This window comes from Octodon degus, unplaced genomic scaffold (genome assembly GCF_000260255.1).
Source record: "Octodon degus isolate 3935 unplaced genomic scaffold, OctDeg1.0 scaffold00034, whole genome shotgun sequence".
NCBI classification, from domain to species: domain Eukaryota; kingdom Metazoa; phylum Chordata; class Mammalia; order Rodentia; family Octodontidae; genus Octodon; species Octodon degus.
In genome coordinates, this window is record NW_004524610.1 from 9,914,053 (window position 1) to 9,934,733 (window position 20,681).

A 20,681-nucleotide genomic window follows, 5' to 3' on the forward strand; every position below is an offset into this window, starting at 1 on the left:
AGAGAGAGAGAGAGAGAGAGAGAGAGAGAGAGAGAAATAACTAGTAGTCATATGCTTCTACAATGAATGGTCACTGACTGGCAAATGACCGATACAGCTCAGTTAACCTTTGCAACTGCTAATTATGACTTACTTAAAACTGTAAACAAAGGTCTTAAAACTTTTCCAAACATGTCTTAGATACTTCAGAAATATAGTTCTTGTTCTCAAATGATTTTCAGTTTAGTAGAGGAAACAAAAGACCCACACGTTTAGGAAAGAATATCTCTACAGTGAAATACAGACCTTCAATCATATATGATATTTCAGTGTTTGAAAAATAAGGGTGGGCTCCTGTGCTAGGAGCTAATCTTCACTCATTTTTGACTGTACAATAACGCTGAGTAGCTGGAGGACCCACACAGAGCGTCTGGCTGGGTGTTTGTCAAACACTGGCTTTGGGCTCAGCCCGTCTCCCTGCTCAGCCTGACCAAGCAGCTGCACCCACAGCAACGCAGCTCTGCTTTAGTAGCTGTGTGCATCAGGCATGAAGTTACTATTTGTTTTCATTTGACTAAAAGATTATTTCTTGGCCAGGGATATAGCTCAGTGCCTGCCTGGCAAGCTCAACACCCTGAATTCAATTCCCAGTACCAAAACAAACAACAAAAAGATTACTTCTAACTATTCGGTAGTAAATTACAATTGAACCCTCTAGGCCAGTCTTACCTTTCTAGACTTATTTTTCCTGGTATACTAGTTAAGCTGGAGTTTATTCCCTAAACTAATCAAAGGTATGGAGCAACCATGTTTAACAAAGTAGCCATTAATCACCTGTAGCCATGGGCAACCTAAGCGTGCCCAACCCTCAGATGTTCAGTGAGTGCAATACTGGATTTTAAGACACGGTAGGAAAATAAAAAGCAAAGCATCTCATTCATAATTTTTTACACCAGTCATATATTAAAATAATATTCTAGTGCAGAGTTCACTAAAGTGTATTACTAAAATCAATTTGAACTATTTTTTCTTTTTAAATGATGGCTACTAGAATTTCTAAAACTACACGTGGGGATCACATTTGTACCTCACATTATAATTTCATTGATTAGCACAAATACTGAGAACTATCCCTGATGAAGAAGACAGAAAACTGTCTGTGACAGAAAGACCCACTACTGGTGATTTGTAGCTAAAAGTTTATTGACTTATGTCTGGAGGGATCAGTATACGAGTTAGACACAGCAAATGTGCTGTAATATCTGAGCCCAATATTTCAAATGTGACTAAAAGGGGCCGGGGGATGCCTCAGTAGAATAAGTGCTTCCCTGGCAAGCGCAAGGGCCTGAGTTCAATCCCCGGTTGGGGGTGGGGGGAGCAAACATCAAATGTTACTAAAGAATGCAGTTTACCCTGCTACACAACATGTAGCTGGCAAGTAGAAATTACCAAGGTCACCTCAAGTATGCAGGATGAAGCCCAGAAGGCTACACATTGGCTTCTGTGTAACACGAACGTTCAATTCAAACCTGAGCTTCAGCAAAGTTACGAACTACCACCTGCCCTGGCTCTCCAGGACCCATAGGCATGAAATCTGCACAGGCTAGGAGACTTGACTGGCAAATCCAAGAATCCAAGGTACTGACTGACCTAAGAGCTGGGGGAGTCGACAGAGAAGCAGTGCCGTATTCCCTCCACCGCAGAAGCCCTTGTTCCTATGGCACTGCAGTTGACTGTAGTTTACAATAATTACATCTCCAAAAATACACAGAAGAAAGAAGTTTGAAGACTTTGAAGAAATGCTAGCATCTCAGGATGTGGCCACTCTACGTTGTGCATGTGAGCCAAAGTATCACACTATAAATATATAATTACTTATGCCAACTAAAAAAAGGAGGCAGAAAAATAAAGACCCTTTCTTTTTATTAACAAAGTTTAGGAGCAAAAGGAAGGCAACTAACAATGACAGGCTTATGTGGATTCATAGAAAAAAAGTTCAAATCATGTTTTATGTACAGGTTTTTCTCTTTAGTTTCAGAAAAATCTTTGAAATCTTTTGTTTCCAAACAGCATTAGCCAAAAACACAGTTTTTATGCAGAGAATAAATTGTAATGGAAACAAACTCCTTTTCATCAACATCCAAATCCATGAATTTTTAAAAACATGAAAACATCACTAATTAGAAAAATGATTCAGGTTCGTGGTGCAGGGCACTGTCTGGTGCGGATTCAGTGAGCACTGCTGAGGCCTGCAGGGGCTCTGTCAGCTGGGCACGGGCTAGAGCAAGTGACACCAGTAAGACACTGTGGCATCCTTCACCTGGGCAAGAAAGAGCTCTCCTACCTGAGAAGGCATTCATCTTACTAGGGTTGTTCAGGGTCAGGATGCCGATGCCGCTGTCATCCTTCTGAAGGTCCACAGACCCACCCGGAAACTTCTGGAGCGTTTTCTTCACCTCCTCCTCATGGAAGCCATGAGAGGTGTTATACAGAGACACGCCCACCTGATGGAGCACTTTTGTCCTTGAAGACAGAGTCGAGGTTTTCAAAAGATTGTTGGCCATTTCTGGAAAAGAGAAGTGTGCAGTTATTCGGGTTAGTAGACCTTTATGCTTCAAATGGCATGTGTGAGTAGGCAGTAACAATGGCGGCATGCGCCCACGTCGCAGCGACTCAAGGCGCGGAGGCAAGAAGGCCACTTGAGCCCTGGAGTTTGGGACCAGCCTGGGCAAAAAATGAAAATGAAAATGAAATACAACTCTTCTCGCAGAATTCAATCAATATGGAGTTCCTTTTCTTTTACTTCCTTAAGCCAAATCATTCACAAAGTATACCATTTCAGTATGTCGCTGAGAGATGACGACAAAAGTGAGGTGCATTTACTGGGAAGCAACACAGCAGGAAGTTCTCAGGAGAGCGCTGCGTCCTGCCCTTCGCACCAGGATAGGAGGAGGGCGGTCAACCTCCAGGCAGTTGTGCTCCTCACAGCGCTTCTCTACCCCCAAGCCTTAACGTTTTCAAAATCTGACAGTAATTCAGTCCAAAAGTCCCCTTGGCAACAGTTTCTAGGCAGGATGCCACAAGCACAATCTCACTATCAGATTTCATGCCCTTGCCTTCTGCAGTATTTACACAGAAAGAGCTGGAAAGGGTCTTAGGAAAATGGGAAGAAAGGAATGTGTGTGGCTTGGCATTCTCTCAAGTTTTGTGACTGTCCTTACTTTGTATGTACAACCTTAATAATCTCAGTTCTGTCCATAAGCTTTTTGCCTTCTGTGAAGATTTCTGTGGCTATGAAAGGTACAGTCAGAAAAGCACATAAAACACAAGTTACAATTCAATGAATCTGGACAAGAGGAAAACATTTCAGTAAGTCACCTCCAAGTCAACAGAGAGACCATAACCTGAATTTCACAAGAGCTCCTGAGCCAATTTTTGGTTGCAACATCTCAAGTGAGGTGAAGGAACACCCTATCCTGTAGCACTCAAGATTAGCTCACCTGCTTTGACAGCATAAACAAATTTAATAAGGTAGTCTTTCATGGCTCTTTCACAGCTACTTTATTTTTATGGCACGCATAATTGTCATTACATGTGAAAAGAGTTGGAATAGTCCACTGTCTCATTCTTACATTGATTTATATGAATACACAAAAATTTATCCATTCTAACGTTAACAGACATTTGGATTGTTTCCAGTATTTGACCTTACAAATAGAATGGCTAGGGGCTGGCCAAATAGCTCAGCAGATTAAAGTGCCTACAAGCAGGTGTAGGGGCTGGGGGTTCGATCCCTGGGCCTGCTGTGCTGGCGATTGAGACTCGGCATGGTGGTGTGCGCCTGTAATCCCAGCTCTTGGGAGGCTGTAAATAGGCGGATCACTATGAATTTGATCTAGTAGTGAGACCCTGAACACCCTGTAGGCCCTTCCCTAAAATACAGGGGAAAAAAGAAATAGAGTGGCTATAAATACCTGGGCATGTGTCTTTCGGGCATTATGGATTCATTTCAATGGATAGAGGTCTAAAATTAAATAGTTGATTAGGTGTGCTGCAGTCTGCTATGCACAGGTTGTTAAACGTTGAAGAATTCTCCAAGTTGGTTTTTTAAACGAATGGTAGCTTCGAACTGATCAGTGTGAAAATTCTCATTCTCTGTCTCTTACTCACATACACATACCGAGCTAATACACCCATATACCACCCATGAGGGAAGATACTGCTCGTTTTCCAGAGTGGAAATACACATGTGTATCCCCACAGCGCATGTCACAGTTCCATTACAACCTCATCCCTTGCTATCACCATCTGTATTTCCCCTTAAACATGCTACTGGAAGGTAGTATTCTGGTCTCATTCTATATTTTTGTGATGTACAGTGAAGGCGAGACCCATTTTCATATGCTCACTGGTCACTGGCATATAACATTTTTGTAAAATATGTTCAAATACTTTGCCTATTTTTTTCGATTTCCCTCTTTATTACTGACTTGTTGGAGATCTTTTACTCTTCTGCCTACAGTTTTCCTAAAAATTGCACAGTCACAAATCTCACATTTTTTACCTCCAATTTAGAATGTACTCCTGGACATCCTTATAATCCAATTATACTACAAATTTAAGGGGTTTGGGCAGCTCTCCACTATCTAAAGGACTGGGTAGAAGGCTCCCTTTGATTTTGCTGATACTTAAATTTTGACTCTTTTCTGATGACATTTCCACACAAATGTACATGGGGCTCCAAATAATCAGGGTCCTTCAAATTTACCATCCCATTTTATATTATTTCATCCTTCCTCAAATGTCCTTTCCTCCCTCACTGACCTGCAAAACCCTCAATTATGTTTAAATGCTGAATTCCTGAGTTTCCACCTAAACGTGATTCCCTCCCTAGAAATATCCTAACCTTTATATATCTAACCCACTATACTACTGTGTCCCATTTTAACAAGTTCCATATATTAGTTTAATTTTATTGTTCTTTTTTTCTCAGTGGAAGCATATTTTCTGAGAGTTCTCTGGGACACATACACCGTTTCACTAGTGCCTAGAACAGTACTTGCCACATAAATTACTTACCAACAGGTTAGAAGAAAATATGGACAAAGGATAGCCACGTGGAGAAACACAAACTTGTTTTAAAGCTGTAAAAACATAAAACAGTATCAGAAAGGTTTAACACAGTAGCATCTCTTTTAAATTGCTTTCCCTTCAAGTGACAGTTTTGGCAAAGTGTCTCAGCACAACCCTCAATCCTATTTAAGTATCTAAGAATACAAGTAGGACGCAATCCCAAACATATGTCATGAACAGGTTTGTCATGAACCTGGAGAAAGTCTTTCAAAAACTTTAAATACAATATTGATGAGACCAAAATATTTCTTAAATGTCAAGATGACTTAATAAAAGTGTACAATATTAGATAGTGCCCCAATAGTCTATATTTTAAAGGGTTTAACAACAAAAAAGCACAATATTCTTAGAGGACAATATCCAAGAATAAGCTCAGTGGTAGAACACTTACTTGGTGTTACTTTTCTAAGAAAAACATACTATGACTTGCCGCCCTGACTTATGATGGCCTGACAGCCAAATACAAGTACCTGATGTTACTTTTCCAAGAAAAAGAAGGTGTCCTAAGTGCTGTAACGGAAGCTGATCCAACAGCCATAGCTTTATTCTTTCCTGTCATGGTACAATCCTTACAGATTTATTCTGTACCTTTTCTCCCTTCAAAAAACAAAAACAAAACAAGACTACCAGCTGTCTGTTTATGTATATGGAGCAAAAAAAAAAAAAAAAATACTGTAAGCACTATGTGATCCGCTTAGAGTTCTACATAAGATGGCTCAACTAGTTAAACAGAACTACTAAGCAACCAAAGGAAGCAGGCCAAGACTGAAAACTGTAAAACGAACTACCTGAATATTTAGTTACTTTGAGTATCTTAACCTTCGCCAATTCTATCCTTTTCCAACATCTATGGATTATCCTACCTTGTATAAATCCTCCCATCCCATTACCAGTCTTACCTACAAAATTTGAAAATTGATAGATTTAAGGCATTTACTGATTCTGTTAGTATTACCTGATTTTAAGGCACCTAAGGCCTCCTGAAGACCCAGAAAGCTACAAGGAATGACCACTCATAAATTACTAAGTAGACAAATGACACCTGATTTTTCTGCAAATACTTTTTTTATTCACTGACTATTTTACCCCATACTTACCTTATCCTTTTAACCAGCAAAGTTCCAGTCCCCAAAGTATAGACTAGTTCAAAGATTTATCTTTCTCCTTTTCCAGGAGGAGGAGTCAAACATCTGACTATGGCGAAGAGGTGCTTCAGCAACTATGGGGAGTTACCACACATCATAAGACAATACCCTTCTCTAGCAAATGAACTGAACAGCAACAGGTCCTTTCGTTCAGAGCTTTGTTGTACTCATTTGCCTTGAGCTGAGCTGTTAGGTGTTTCTGGTAACTTTAAGATACTCCAGTTCACTCTTAGATATTGCACTATAACCAGATCTCTTAATTCACACCATCCAAAATATGACTCTATGCACCCAATCTAACCTACAATGAGCATATTTAATGAGAGCGTCCTTTCAGGACTTCAGCAGGACCCAGAGAACGAACTGAGGAAAAATAAAATAATGAAGGCAGAAAATTCAAGTCTATAAGAAACGTAGTCACCAATTAGCAGTACAAAGTCTTTAGGAAAAAAACCAACATGAGGATTTTGGAAGCCTGCTCAGTAATCATCCAAATGGAAATACTAAGCTGCCCCCAAGATCTCTTTTACTTTAGGTTTCTCTATGGAAGAAACCGAAACTAAGAATCCTAGAAGTTATTTAGAAATGACTAGCAACAAGGAACTGCAGCACATCAGCTAACCAGGCCCACACTCTCACGTCAGGACATACTCACTCCAACCTTACTAGCTCGCTCACACTCATAACCTCCTTCCCCGCGAGTTTTCCTCACCTCATTTTTACTCTGCCTAGACCCAGATCCACTGTCAAAGTCTATGGGAAAATGGGAAAATATTACAAATCCCGTCATTGAAAGTATGTTCTCAAGGGTTCTTTGCTTTTTTAGAGACAAATTCTGAAGATATACTTATTAACTAGATTAGAATATTTTAAAAATAGACAGTATTCTTTATTAGACTATTCCAAGTAGGTACCAGCCGTAGGTTTGCTACATTTTTACAAATAGAACTGATTAGTTGCTTAGCAAGTGGGCCCGGAAGGACTACACTTCTGTACAGGTTTTATGGCTAAGAAATTCATATAATGGGAACTGAGATTACAGACACATGTATTTGCTAAGAGATATTATTTCATAACAATTCAATGGGCTGAATTCCTATTTTCAAGAGAAATATGTCATCTTTACACTCAGAAAAAGTCTTCAGTCTCATCAGGAAAACAAAATGTATATGTAAAGCAAAATAATTCAAAGAGTTGGCCTTCCATATTCACAGGTTTTGCAGTCACTGACTGAACTAATCCCAGGTTGGGGTAAAAAAATTATACCTAGACTGAACATGTACAATAGTTTTCTTGTCATTCCCTGAACAATATATTTAATCTACTGATGTAACATTTGCATTGTATAATAAGTAATCTGGTGACTTAAGGTATACAGAAGGCTGTGCACAGGTTATATGCAAATACCGTTCGATTTTGCATAAGGGACTATTGTACCTGTAAAGCTTTTAGAATCAATCTGAGGAACATCTATCTAAGTGAAAATAATTTTGCTTTTATTAAGCTCCATTAGAGACTTGCATTAAAAGGAATTTTTTCCCACCAGTAAAATTCTTATCCTGTAGTCTGATATTCTATAGGTATGACTCAATTGAAATATCACTGGATTATATAATACTTTATTTGATTCTAATTTTTGGAGTTCTAATCATAAAATCAAGCATGTCAGCTCTGCTGAGAAATAACTAAAGGAAAATAAATTCAGATCATTTTTCCACCTGGCCAAACTAGCAGTAGAAAGAGAGCTTAAGATGCTCTAGTTCCACATGTTGTCAGAATATAATTTCTTCAAAAGATCATGTTAGAGATAACCTATTATAGCATGAAAATTACACACTCCTAAGCCCCACCTTGAAACAAATTTAGGAAATAAGGCTGCATGATGGTTTTAATATTTTTGTATCCTCAAAACTTCACTGAAAATTACTTCCAGGTCAACAGTTGGATCGTGAGGCTTTGGGTGATGGTTGGGGCCGGTGAGCTCACATTCACACTATGGTCAGGAGTCCTCCCAAGGGGACCTGGTGGAGTCTGTCCCTCATGCCCTCCTGTCCTCCACCGTGTGACGACACAACATTCCTCTCCTAGGAGGCAGAGCACTACTGCAGATGTCATCCTAGAAGCATAGGACAGCCCTGAGCAGACGCTGGCATCTTAAGCTTGGACTGCTCAGCCTCCAGAACTGCAAGAAACAAGGGACTATTTTGTCCTCAACTCCTGGACTCAAATGATCTTCCTGACTTAGCCTCCTAAATGGCTGGGACTACAGGTATGCTACCAGGCCTGGCAATTTCTCTTCTTTATAAAGTACCCAATCTTGTTTTGTTATCCGAGCAGGACAGCACAAATTAAATCAGGCCTTTATTTCCATTATGCAATTAATTAAAACTTTTACAATTAAATATGTACAAAACTAAATGACACAGAATGTGGCTATCACTGTATAGGTATTACAGTATCATTTCCTAAAGGTGATTTACATTTATAACACAGAAAAAATTATTCCACTGGTGGGTTTCTAGGAAATGCATGTCCAGGAAGTATAACTGTAAATGCATAATAGGTGTCACAGTTGTTGACCAAACAGAGTTGTCTTTATAACTAGGCCTCTGTCAGCCTGCCACAGGGCCACCAATTCTACCGGTCCTGGGTTCCTGGACTTCTCCTTCCTTTCAGGAAGGAGGACAAAGGTTTATTGTCAGGTTTTATCAACGCTTATACACACAACAATGTGTCCAACACTCCCTCTATTCTCATTCTCTTTCCCCCTTCCCCTCCAGTTTTCTACTTCTCAGGCCTGCATCTGGTCTAGGGAAAAATCTGCTCTCCAGCCTACTACCAGCTCCGTCTACAAAGCGGGAAGACCTACGCTGTCAGGGCCAACCACAGTCTCTCCAGCAGTGGGTTTTCACGTGGACTCTGCATGTTTTACTTGGGGGATAATCAAATGCAAACAGACCGCTGCACGGAGGGGCGTAACGGAGTCAGAGCTGCCCCTCCTCTCCACGCTGACCATTACGTCAGACAAAAACGCTAAAGAAACCTGAGAAAGACCTAGATGGCTATTCAGAAAAATACATTTTCCTGTTCGCCATAATGTTCAGTTTAGGAAAAAGAACAAGGAATTAAACTAGAAAACAAGGAGGAAACCTTATAAAATCATTAGCATTTGATGTTTGCCAGTTGTTCCTTAGACAAAGGATTACCATCGAGAACATATAAAGAACTCAAAAAAAATCAGACCTCCCAAATTCAAAGACCCAACCCAAAAACGGTCATCTGAGAGGAATATGCACTTCTCAGATGAAGAAATAGAAACAGCAAATATATATGAAGAAATGTTCAACATCATTGGCCATTCAAGACATGCAAATTAAAACAACACTGAAATTCCACCTCACCCCAGAAAGAACGGCTATCATCAAGAAATCAACCAACAACAAATGCTGGATGTGCTGTGGGGGAAAAGGAGCCATCTTTCACTGCTGATGAGAGTGTGAACTGCTGCAACCACTGTGGAAATCAGGGTAGCGATTCCTCCAAAAACCAGGACTGGAGGTCATTGAACTCTTAGCCTGCCTACATAACAATAATCCTTTGCCCCATCAGACATTAAAAAAAATGTTATGTGAGCACAAGTGTGTAGCGCATGCAGTTCCCTTTTCCCTCTGGAAGGGGTGCACGTACCCAACATATCCTGGTTCTCTTCACCCCACTTCCCTCCCCACCCACTCCGTCCCCTACTTCAGAGCCCCTTCCCCATTTGCCTTATGATTTCTTTTTAAGTTCATGTTTACAACACATAATGATTAAATTCATCGTGGGTACTTGGTACAGGAAGCCTCTGAAATGCATTTATGCCCCACCTCAGTTTCTTGGACGCCTTCCCATTATGCAAAAATCTATGCCCCCAATTCCTTGTATCAGTCTTTCATTTTACTCTTTAGGAGCACTCTGTATTATTCAAATGACAGAAACCATACAGTAGTTAAGCTTGTGTGACTGATTTCACTTGGTACAGTGTATTCAAGGTACATCTATTTTCCTACAAATGTCTTTGATTTACCCTCCATTATAATCTTTGACCTATCTCTCAAATGTGGATTTCTCGAAGGAAAGTTTGCTGTTGTGTTATCCCCGTAACGGCAGGTTAAGGGCATTTTCTTGTCCCTTCCTCCCCTCACTCTTACTCCACTGCTGAGGCCTGCTAGACCGGCTGGCTGACAGGTAAGTCCAAATACGAAAATCTAATTTGAGGACAGCTCGCTACGTGTGTGTTCATCCCAATTCCCAATTCAGAGACTCAAATAAACAAGAATTCAGGGCTGCACAGACTTTCTGCCATTATTCAAGTGTGACAGTAACTGAAAATTAAAGTAAGCAAAGCCTAAGATTCAGGACCCGTTTAAGCAACTGGATAAACTACATATATAAGAGTTAGTTCCAGAATTACACTGCAATGACAAGGTTCTGAGGCATTTAAAATTGTGTAATTTTCCTAAGGGCAAAAATGTTTAAATCTGTCACGCAGGCTGCCTCGCTGTCCCACTACAAAGCAGTTTCAGCTGACCATCTGAGACCAAAGGTTTCACTCTCCGATTTGTTCGTTCTCAAGTTTTACACAGGCAATAAAGTAACAGCTTCCCTCAGTGCACCGAGAATAAGCCAAGCGAAGTCCTTTCTCGTGTATCCATTATTTTGGAATCTCTAAATGCAGACAGAAAACAAGGGAAAAAAGTCAAAAGTATGTGACTTCAGACTGTCAACGAACAGGCTGTCTCTGAGGCTTCGACGTGAGCCTTTCTGGTTGGTCCACGCCACCCGCACAAGATTCCCACAGGAACAACTCTCAGATCCTCAAATCCTTCAGCTCTCCTGCGAGTCCAAGCCCTAGCACAATAATCCTCCTACGTCTTCCACTTTGTTCTTCCTCCGAGTAAATCTAAAGTTATTTCCTCCAACACCCTAAACCACGCACACCCCCTGACTGTGTGCGCTCACATTTACGCCCCTTACAGCCCTCCTCGCTGCCCTAATGACTTCTTTAACCGAACTGTCCCACTAACTTTAGTTGCAAAACACCTGCAGTACTGCAACAGTGCCTGACAAACACTACGGGCCGACAGTGACTCTCTTGGACTAAATGCACGAGACTTAAGAATCGGGACGCAAAGCCTCGCGGCTCTCCGCGCTCGCGCCCGCACTCACCCGGCGCACCGCCCGGCGCTGCGCACAGCTGGCTTCCCGCTGCGACGGGCCGCCCGACCGCTGTCAGAGCAGCGAGGGCACCAGCCGGCGTTTTATCTCTCCGTCCCTCCCTCAGGTTTCACAATCGCCCTTCTTCCCCCACACTTAGCCGCCCCCAGCTGGCGCCAGGTCTGCACACGACGGGGTCTCGGCCACTCCCGGCCTCGCCCGGTCTTCTCGGCTCCTCCACAGCTACGGCAGCAAGTGCTGCGCACTGGGTCCAAGATGCGGACGCCGGGAAGGCAGGCAGCGGTGACCCTGGGGGTCTCTTGATCCTTGTCAGCCGCGTCAACCTCTGGTTTTAATAATCTATATCCTCTCAAATGTGTGCAGTTTAAACGGACTGCAGCACAGAAAAACTACCAGTATGAATCCAGAATGAAAGCTCCCATACAAGGCTGTTGCTCACTGTGAGAAGTCTGCACTACATAAGTGACACAGGACACGAATTAAACGCGAGCACAGGCTAAGACGTCTACAGATCGCGGGCCGCATTACCTAAGCCGGCACGGCGGGCTCAAAGGATTCCGGGCCGAGCAGGCGCGCCGCGGACCAGGCTCGCCACCGTCCCCCAGAGCCGGCGGCGCCCCTCGCCAGCAGGGGGCACTGCGCGTGCGCGAGCTCCGCGGGGAGGCGCTCGGAGTGCGCTGGGAAAGACGCTAGCGCCCACTCCCCAGCGACGTCCCAGGGCTCGGTGGCCAGGGGCCGCTCGCGTCCCGCGGTGATCCCGGAGCGCGGAGCCGCGGCGCCCCGGCGAGCCTTCCGCTTACCGGAGAACCCACTTCCGGTTTCCGAAGGGTGGGCACCGCTGCATCCCCGTGCGCGGGCGCGCCCTCTCCCCGCCCGCGGCTCCGGCGTCTCCGCCCCCCAACACGCGCGCCCTCGCCCCGCCCGCGGCTCCGGCGTCTCCGCCCCCCAGCACGCGCGCCCTCGCCCCGCCCGCGGCTCGGGAGTCTCCGCGCCCCGCGCTACTGTGGGCGCACCCTTCGTGCACGTCTGGGTGACCTCAGCTCACCGGCCCGGGCCGGTGTGCTTCCAGGGTTCCCTTCTGCAGCGGAGTTTACGCTGAGGAGGTTGCTGACACTCTTTCCTGTTCTGCTGTAAACCTGGAAAGAAGGGAGGGAAGCTCGTGTAGGGCATGGGTGGGGGAACCCTTTTTTGGATATCAGCGTTATTGAGGGAAGAATGGGTATTTTGTGATTTTTAGTTTTATTTATTTTTTTTTATGTATTTAGTACAGGGCCTGCAAGGTCTCACTACACAGATCGAACTCGTAGTGAGCCTCCTGTTTTCAGCCTCCCAAGGGCTGGGATTACAGGCCCACACCACCAGGCCCATTCTCTGTCTCCTTCTCCATGCGCCCCGGGGGTGGGGCAGGGATTGAACCCTCATCTCTGCGTCTGCCTAAGCAAACACTGTAATCTGCAGAGCTATCTGGCCAGCCTATTTTGTGATGTTTTTAAAAATGCAATATTCTGTATGTATCATGAATGTGATGTCCTTTATAAGGCCCGGGGAGCTTGAAACCCGGGGCCAATATGAGTTTTATGCCAAATCAGTACAGGCTCCCGTGACAGCTAAAGCAGAGGTGGCTTGCACCAGGATCGGCCCCCTCTGATGCAGACACTGAGGTTAGGTTTTCAGGGAGCTACTATGAGCTGTGAATACTTCTGGGCGCTAGCTGAGGTGGTGCAAACAGATTTGATCCATAGCTCCAAATAGTAGGGAGAAAAAGCTGAATTTATTTTGACTTCCGCAGAGCTAAGTTTTTTTTAAGGAGGAGGCAAGGGTCCACTAAGGTAGGTGCTCAGTCCACTGAGAAGTTGGGAAGGGATGGGCAACAACGTAATTGTGATGAGCCAGGCAGTGGTTGTTGTGCTTCAGAAACTGGAAGAAAACCATGGTCTTGTTGGTTGCAGCCCAGGATAGGGCTCTCAGGTCCTTGAAGTTCTGAGTTGCAAGAGACGATAAACCCATCTAATAACTCGGCCCTTTCATCTGTTTTGTGTTGGTTGAAACAGTTAAGCTTGCACAGGCAGCTGTTGTGGAGCATGGTCTTGATAAGCATGCGACCTCTTCCTTCTGGGAAAGCGTACTTGAGTGTGGTCAGGGCACAGAGTGCAAGAATTGGATAGAGTCATCGCATCCCCAGGAGTCTGTGGTTGTCGTAGATGAAGTTTGAATAAGTCCAGTACAGATGTTCTTCTTTTAACGACCGAGTTCCATTTCTCCAAATGAATCAGTTTTATTAGCACCCAAGGAATTGTTGGAAGCCAGTAGTCCTTAGAAATGAGCCCCCCAAAAGAATGCACTGCTAAGTTTTTCTTGTCCCCTGGCAACAGGTCTTATAAGACCTGTGTCAAATCACTCCCTTCTGCCTCTGAACAGGGAAATCATGCTTTAATATCTTTGTATATTAAAGCACAACAAGCAAACTCATGCTCAGTATCCAGAAACTGTCAGCTAGCTTATTTTTCCCCGCTATCAAACATGATAGAAATATACATACTTTGAAAACATTTGTCTTTTAATGAATACAGTGTTTATTTGTACAAAATGCTTAGTGATCATGCCTAAATACAGTAGGCTACAGGCATGTCATATTTTAGAACTGAGTTCCTGGGGCTGGCAAGGTAGCTCAGCAGACTAACACATGTGCTTTGGCAAGCTTAGTCAAGTGCAGGGACGCAGTTCAATCCCTCGCGCCACATCCTGCGCCAACAACGCCCCCGGGGCAGGCTGAGCTGGCCACAGTGTCAGGGCCTGGTGACGCACACCTGTTATCCTAGCGCTGGGGAGGCTGACAGCAGGAGCATCACCACAATTCCAAGCTGCACAGTGAGACCCTGCAACAACCAAATACACTTTAAAAACTAATAAAAAAGTAATAAAACTGAGTTCCTTTCCCAACATAGAAACCAGACCTGAGTCCACATTAAAATTTAAATATGAGCCTTTTCGCTGGACCATACTCACGCAGGAGAGGACAAATGGCCTGGAGCCTTAGAGGTATAGAGGTTTTAAGGGTAGAAACCACATCCTGTTTGGCAAACAAATTTGTCATTTAACATAGAACAGAACCTTTAGGGACAGTGTGACCATTACTCAGCATACATTCTTTCTAGGAACATTGTTTTCTGGGAACTCCCAGTCTATTGATGATTTATCGATGGTACACCAAGCCTCCTTGTAGTCTTACAAGGAAGCAGGGTCACAGAAAGTTGAGCAGAGTAATTTTTTACATTTAGTTTGACATTCCCTCATCACAAGTATGTACCTGGCAATATTCGGAACAAAGAAATGGTGAAAGGAGACTCCAGCTTGAGGACTTTGTTTTTATTTGCAGAACTCTTACATACAGTACTTTAATGTATAACAAAACATAAAGCTATAGTATATACTGTGTGGTACAATTAGCATAAACCACGGTATGGTATAAGCAAGGTGTACTGTACTAAAATGGTATTGAGGTTTTATTAATAAGATGTTCAGAACTGTAACAACAGCAACAGTAAGCCAAGCTGAAAGTCTGAGTAGTGTGTCTGCATCCTAAGTCCAAACAATCATTAAAGAAGTAGTTCGATGGGGCCGGGGAAATAGCTCAGGAGAATAAGTGCTTGCCTGGCAAGCGCAGGGTCCTGAGTTCAATCCCTGGTACCGGAAAAAAAAAAGAGGTAGATCCTTAAACAAGGAAGTTCTATATTGCCAATGGGAGGAATGGAATTAGCAGAGCACTGCATATGATACACAACAAGCAGAAATCTAGTTTGGTAGTACTGGAAGGAAGAAGTCATTATGAGAAATATTTCTTGCTTACTATGAAATTTTGGATCCATTATACTTGAAAAGAAAACTCATTTGGTTCATTGTCATCTGGGAGAATTAATCTGTTACTTTTCAGTGTGGTAGGCTGACTAGTTACCTGGTCTGCATTTTAGGATTGTTTATTGGTGTGATTTAAACCTCAAAAATGCCTCCAAGCCACATGTCTTGAGAGGAGATGCTTTCTGCACACGACTGGGTCCTTAGGGTACTAACTCGTCAATGGGTCAGCACCCTGGCAGGTGCATAGTGGGTGGGCTGTTGGGGGGGCCAAGTGGCAGAGCCGAGTCTCCAGGAACGCGCCTTCCAAGAGCTCTGACCTTTCTTATGTAACCACACGCCTATTTGATGAGTGTTCCAGCTTACAATCCTTCAGGGTTTATTTTTATTTATTTATTTATTTATTTATTTATTTTTACAGTTCTATGTACTTTTTTTTTTTTTTTGGCAGAACTGGGGATTGAACTCAGACCCTTGCGCTTGCCAGGGAAGCGCTTATTCTACTGAGTCATCTCCCGGCCATGTTGTTGTTTATACAGCCTAAATGTCTTTTTGGAACAGTACACCTTGTGTATACAGTTCTGTAATTTTTGCTGATTGTACTGTGCAGTGCTGTAGTCCTGTGTTCTATTGTACATTACAGTGCCATGTAAGAGTTACACTTTCCATTGAGCATTTCTTTGTTCTGAATATTGTGGCAGAGGTGCTGAATATAATTCCTCACTAAGCAACACATTCAGATCTAGTCGCAGGCCAAAACTCAGTCATTAAGCAAGGATCGTCCGTGTCCCTTCTGGCTGTCCTGGCTCTTGGCTTCGGCGGCATTCCTCCACCAGACCTTTCAGCTGTGAGGTTTATGCCTCAGATGCAAGCAACCTGAGGGTGCAAAGTCTAAAACCAGGAGCCTTAAGCCTTAATTAGGGCTTTCATTCTCGGAGCCATTTACTCCAAGAATCGTGTTCCAGCAGCAAAGGTGAGGAGTATATTCACCATTATATTGTCCTTCAGCCTTCCGAGCTTGGCAGCTGTAGCTAGCAGACACAGCCTTTGTAACCTGTGTTCTTTTGTGAAAGTGTAGCTCCCTGATGCACGCTCTTTAAAGTAAACAGAAAACAATGTGCAGGAATGATACTATCTCGTCTCTTGTCTGCTTTCCAAATGTTTTATTGTCTGTTCTCAAATAATTTACCAGTAAGTCGAGAAAATGCTTCAAAAGAGATTAAAACTGTCAAAGAGACTAATGTACTTTGAAGAGGAGAGAAAAGCTCTGCGGCTGGTAAAAATGCAGAGAAAATGGCACAAAGGAAGACCTGTTTTCAGGACTGATACTAAGAGGCTCACGTACACTGCCTCTGAGCTACAGCCACGGGCCTCTCCCTGTCCATTCTTCAATCACGACACATATAAAATTTCTTTCCTATGTTATACTTAATTATTTTTAAAACAAATATTTTCACAACGATCCCAAAACATTTTGGGAAATTAAAACAGTATTTTGACCCAAATTTACATGCGGATCAGCGACGATTCCAGCTCTCTCTCTCTCTCTCTCTCTCTCTCTCTCTCTCTCTCTCTCACACACACACACACACACACACACACACACGGTAAAGGTGCATATTTTAATCAAATACTGAATCCATCAAGAGATTTAAAACTATATTGTGTTTCTTCTAATTTCTTGTATCTGTCTCATACCCCACCCTACTTCCTTCTACACTTTTCTTTCTATATAAGAGAAGACATTCCTTAGCACTATTTCTAGTCATGTTTAAAAGACTGTGCGAATCTTCGCTGTCTTTAACGCATTCACGAGGGGCCTTAATGTGTACGCCTCTCTGCCAGGTGGCTTGAGCCATCGGGGCACATGCGTGACTGCCTCACGCATAATGGTACTGCTTCTACCCCCAGTGGTACAGGCTGCCCCATGGGACAGACATGCACGTGCCACCAGTGGGGCAAGCTGGTAGGAATATGTTGAAACAAACAAACAAACAAACAAACAAAAACTGTGTTTACAAAGGTAACTTCTGTGCCTACATATAAAAGTGAAACTTCCTTAATCTCATCATATATGAGCAGCCTCTTGTAATACTCAAGAATCTTTAAAAATACACATTAAAATGTTTTGTCTGTATCAATCTCTATGTCCACATATACACACATGTATACAAATCTGTATGTTTAGCAAAATAAAATTAGATGCATTGTTCCCTATCAAAATATTTTAAATTGATATGTAATATTGGATGTTACTCTTGTAAGCCATACTTTGCTTAAGTCAAACTGAAAGTCTTTATATTTTAGGGATGTTTAAGCCACTGCCTGTAGGACTTTATTTAACCTTAAAGTTTATTATTATTATTATTATTATTATTACTATTATTGATCAAGGTCTCGCTAAGTTCCTAGGTGGCCCACCCAGGCTGGCTAAATGGGATTGGTCCACATGATCCTCTTGCCTCAGCCTCCCGGAATGCTGAGAAAACAGGAGTGCACTGCCACATCCAGTTAGGGGTTATTGTTAATGAATAATCTTCTTTATCTGGAAAAGTAGTATTTGTGAATCCCAACACTATATACTTAAAAACACTTTCCTTCAATTCGAATATATAGCTTTGACCTACAGGAGTCGCAGGAACACTGAGATAGACTGTAGCTCTTATATTTTGTTTTCCAAATGCCTGAATCTTGAGAATCTACAATTGTGGTAAAACCTTGTCTTGTTGCTTTCTAAGCCTAACTGAGACAATGCCTGACACCCATAACTATAGGGAACAAATATTTGTTGTGGCTCACAGGTTGTAGAGGGTTCAGCCAATAGTCAGCTGGCCCCAAGGTATGGTGACAGGGTAGCGGAGAGACAGAAAGATGAGGGGAGGATGGAGGGAGAAAGACTTCCAGGCCACACCCCCAGTGACCTCTGACTTGGCTTCACCTCTTAACATATATTAACCTATTAATCCACGGATGAGTATCACACTCCCATAATCCAATCACCCCACCTAGGAGCCCTTGAAGCTTTGGGGGGCATCTAGCTATAAACCATAACAATAAGGAAGAGGGAAGTTTTGGAGAGACATACCGAACGTTCCTAGGCATGTTAGTGAGTTTCCCTTTGCTGCAGGATATACCTGAGAGTAATAGCGTGTAAGGGGAACGGATTTATCTTGGCTGTGGGTTCAGAGCTTTTATCCATGGTTGTTTGGCCACCATATTTTGCCAATGTGGAAGAATATTACAGTCTTAACATGTGGTAAGAGGCTGCCCACCTTTTGCCAGCCAGAAAGCAGAGATAGAGGGTCCAGAGTCCCAATAAGCCCTTCAAGGCTATGCTCCCAGTGACCCAACTCTGCTCCACTGGGCACCCCCACAGGAAGTTCCCACCACCTTTGTGAGCCACAGTAAATTCCACCAGGTCCCACGCAAAACTGGAGACCATGGTCATAGCGCAGTGGGAAACATTTATGTTCCATACTATATTGCTAAACCTTGTTCACGGACTAGAAAAAAATTTCCCTTGGGCTGAAAGAGTAGAATGGCTCAGGATAAGATTTTTCTTAGAGACACAGAGCCACAGGATAACTGAATGTGTCGCACTGGCAATCAGAAAACTTGCACTAAATTTCCTCACCCTACATGTAGAATCACAAACTTATATGTCAGGAAGAGGGCATACAACCTTCGGTTCTTTGACTTACAAAATAGCCTTACTGACCTTTGCACAATTATGTAAAACTCTCAGAACATTGCAGCATTAGTGCAAAGAGAAGCAGGCCTTGAAATGTGAAATTAGGCCTGCTCCCTGTGAAGGCAGAACTGAGAGGAAGGGACTACGTGAACTAAAGAAAATAAAGTAAAATTCCAGAGTTGGGGCTTGGAATTAGATCTCCATGCAGCACGCTTCCTTCCGTCTGCTTTGTGTGCACACGTGCGCCTCCTTTTCATGAGCCGAAGTTTCTTTTATGAGCGTCTTGGTCACTGACATGCAGGGCGTCATATGGGGTCAACATGCAGGTTTCTGCACACTTTCCGGACAACTTATGTAGCAAGCAAGTGGTTCTTAGCTCATACACTGAATAAGCAGTGCATAAGGACAGTTATTACAGCAAGTGTCTCCTTAGGCTGCAGAAAAGATGCTTATACTTATTTACAGATGAAGATCTTACTAATTCTCCATAATTAACATCTGATCTTCGTGTATCCTATTTGCTAACTTGAAAAGTTAGAAGGAGATTTAAGGGGCTTTAAGAAGCTTTCCTTCTAGAGCGCAATGCACTGTTTAACTTTTTTAAAAAACACTAGCAGAGTGGAAAGGAGAAGAGGAAAAGAAAGATCTGGACACACAGTTTTCTCCAGGACTCCGCTGCAAATTTTATGAAGGCCTTGCCTGCCCGTTGAGGGTGGTGTCCCTCGGGCTGAAGCAGCTCTCCCCAGGTAAGCTCACAGAAGCTCAAGCTTAACTTTCACCAGGAAGGGAAGTCTGTCATCCAATCTTGCCAAATTGAGCAATATCAGAGATTTAGAAAGTGTTGCTTTTAGGTTAAATGTATTTAGAGTTCACTGTCAAGTCTAATCTCATCACTGTCAAATCTAATCTCATCTACTTGTAGGTAAAAGTGCTAATAAAAAATTAGATTGTGGGCAACATTTAAAAGTTTGAAAGCAAAAGTAAGACAGATGAAGAGCACGGCAGCTGTGGTGCCTGTAGTGCTATCTCTCAGGAGCTGAGGCAGGAGGGTCTCTTCTAGTTTGAGGCCAGCTTGGACTCCATAGTGAGTTTAGGACCAACCTGGACTACATAGCAAGATCCTGTCTTAAAAAACAAAACAAATCTATAAAACTCCCCCCAAACTAAGAGCAAAGCAAATCCAATCCGTATAGGAGATTTGAACAGGAAAATAATGAACAAATTAATTAAATAAAATCAATTATTTTGTCAAACAAGGTTCCTTCTCTCCTTTTTCTGTAAGTCAATGTAAACTACCTTTTATGAGGAAGTATATAATTTATTTATGCCAATACCAAAAAATACAGTATAGTAACAAACTTTGAAATGTTTTAGGTATACATAACAGAATTGCAAAAGTTTTGATGAAATTGTGCAAAAATTGATATCTGTTACCAACTAAGAAAAAATTTTATAATAAATATTGACTTGTAGTGGCTAACAGTAGTATGGCTTTTATTGATTGCACAATCATAAGCAAAGCACAAGGTATCAATTTAGTAAAACAATTTACTTTTACAGCAATAATCATGATCAGCTATGTTGTACTAAGACAATTACCTTCCATAAAAATAAAGTATATCATATATAATGTAGTTTATTCAAGTAGAATTATGAAACAAAAC

At 42.6% G+C, this 20,681-nt stretch overlaps 1 protein-coding gene across 4 annotated transcripts in view; it reads right to left on the reverse strand.

Annotated features, from left to right (window-relative positions):
• Echdc1 (ethylmalonyl-CoA decarboxylase 1) overlaps positions 1 to 12,330 on the reverse strand; it is a 33,070-nt gene extending 20,740 nt beyond the window's left edge. The window contains exons 1-3 of one of the 4 annotated variants that reach the window (XM_023714295.1): positions 12,275 to 12,330; positions 5,059 to 5,123; positions 2,324 to 2,545 (exon numbers count right to left, since the gene is read on the reverse strand). In XM_023714295.1, the coding sequence (XP_023570063.1) occupies positions 2,324 to 2,543 (220 nt within the window). In that variant the 5' untranslated portion in view covers positions 2,544 to 2,545; positions 5,059 to 5,123; positions 12,275 to 12,330. Of the gene's footprint in view, positions 1 to 2,323; positions 2,546 to 5,058; positions 5,124 to 11,465; positions 11,488 to 12,002 lie in introns of those variants that run through there. The other 3 variants (XM_023714296.1, XM_004630246.2, XM_023714297.1) reach the window with 3 other exon arrangements.
• Positions 12,331 to 20,681: the final 8,351 nt, after the last annotated feature.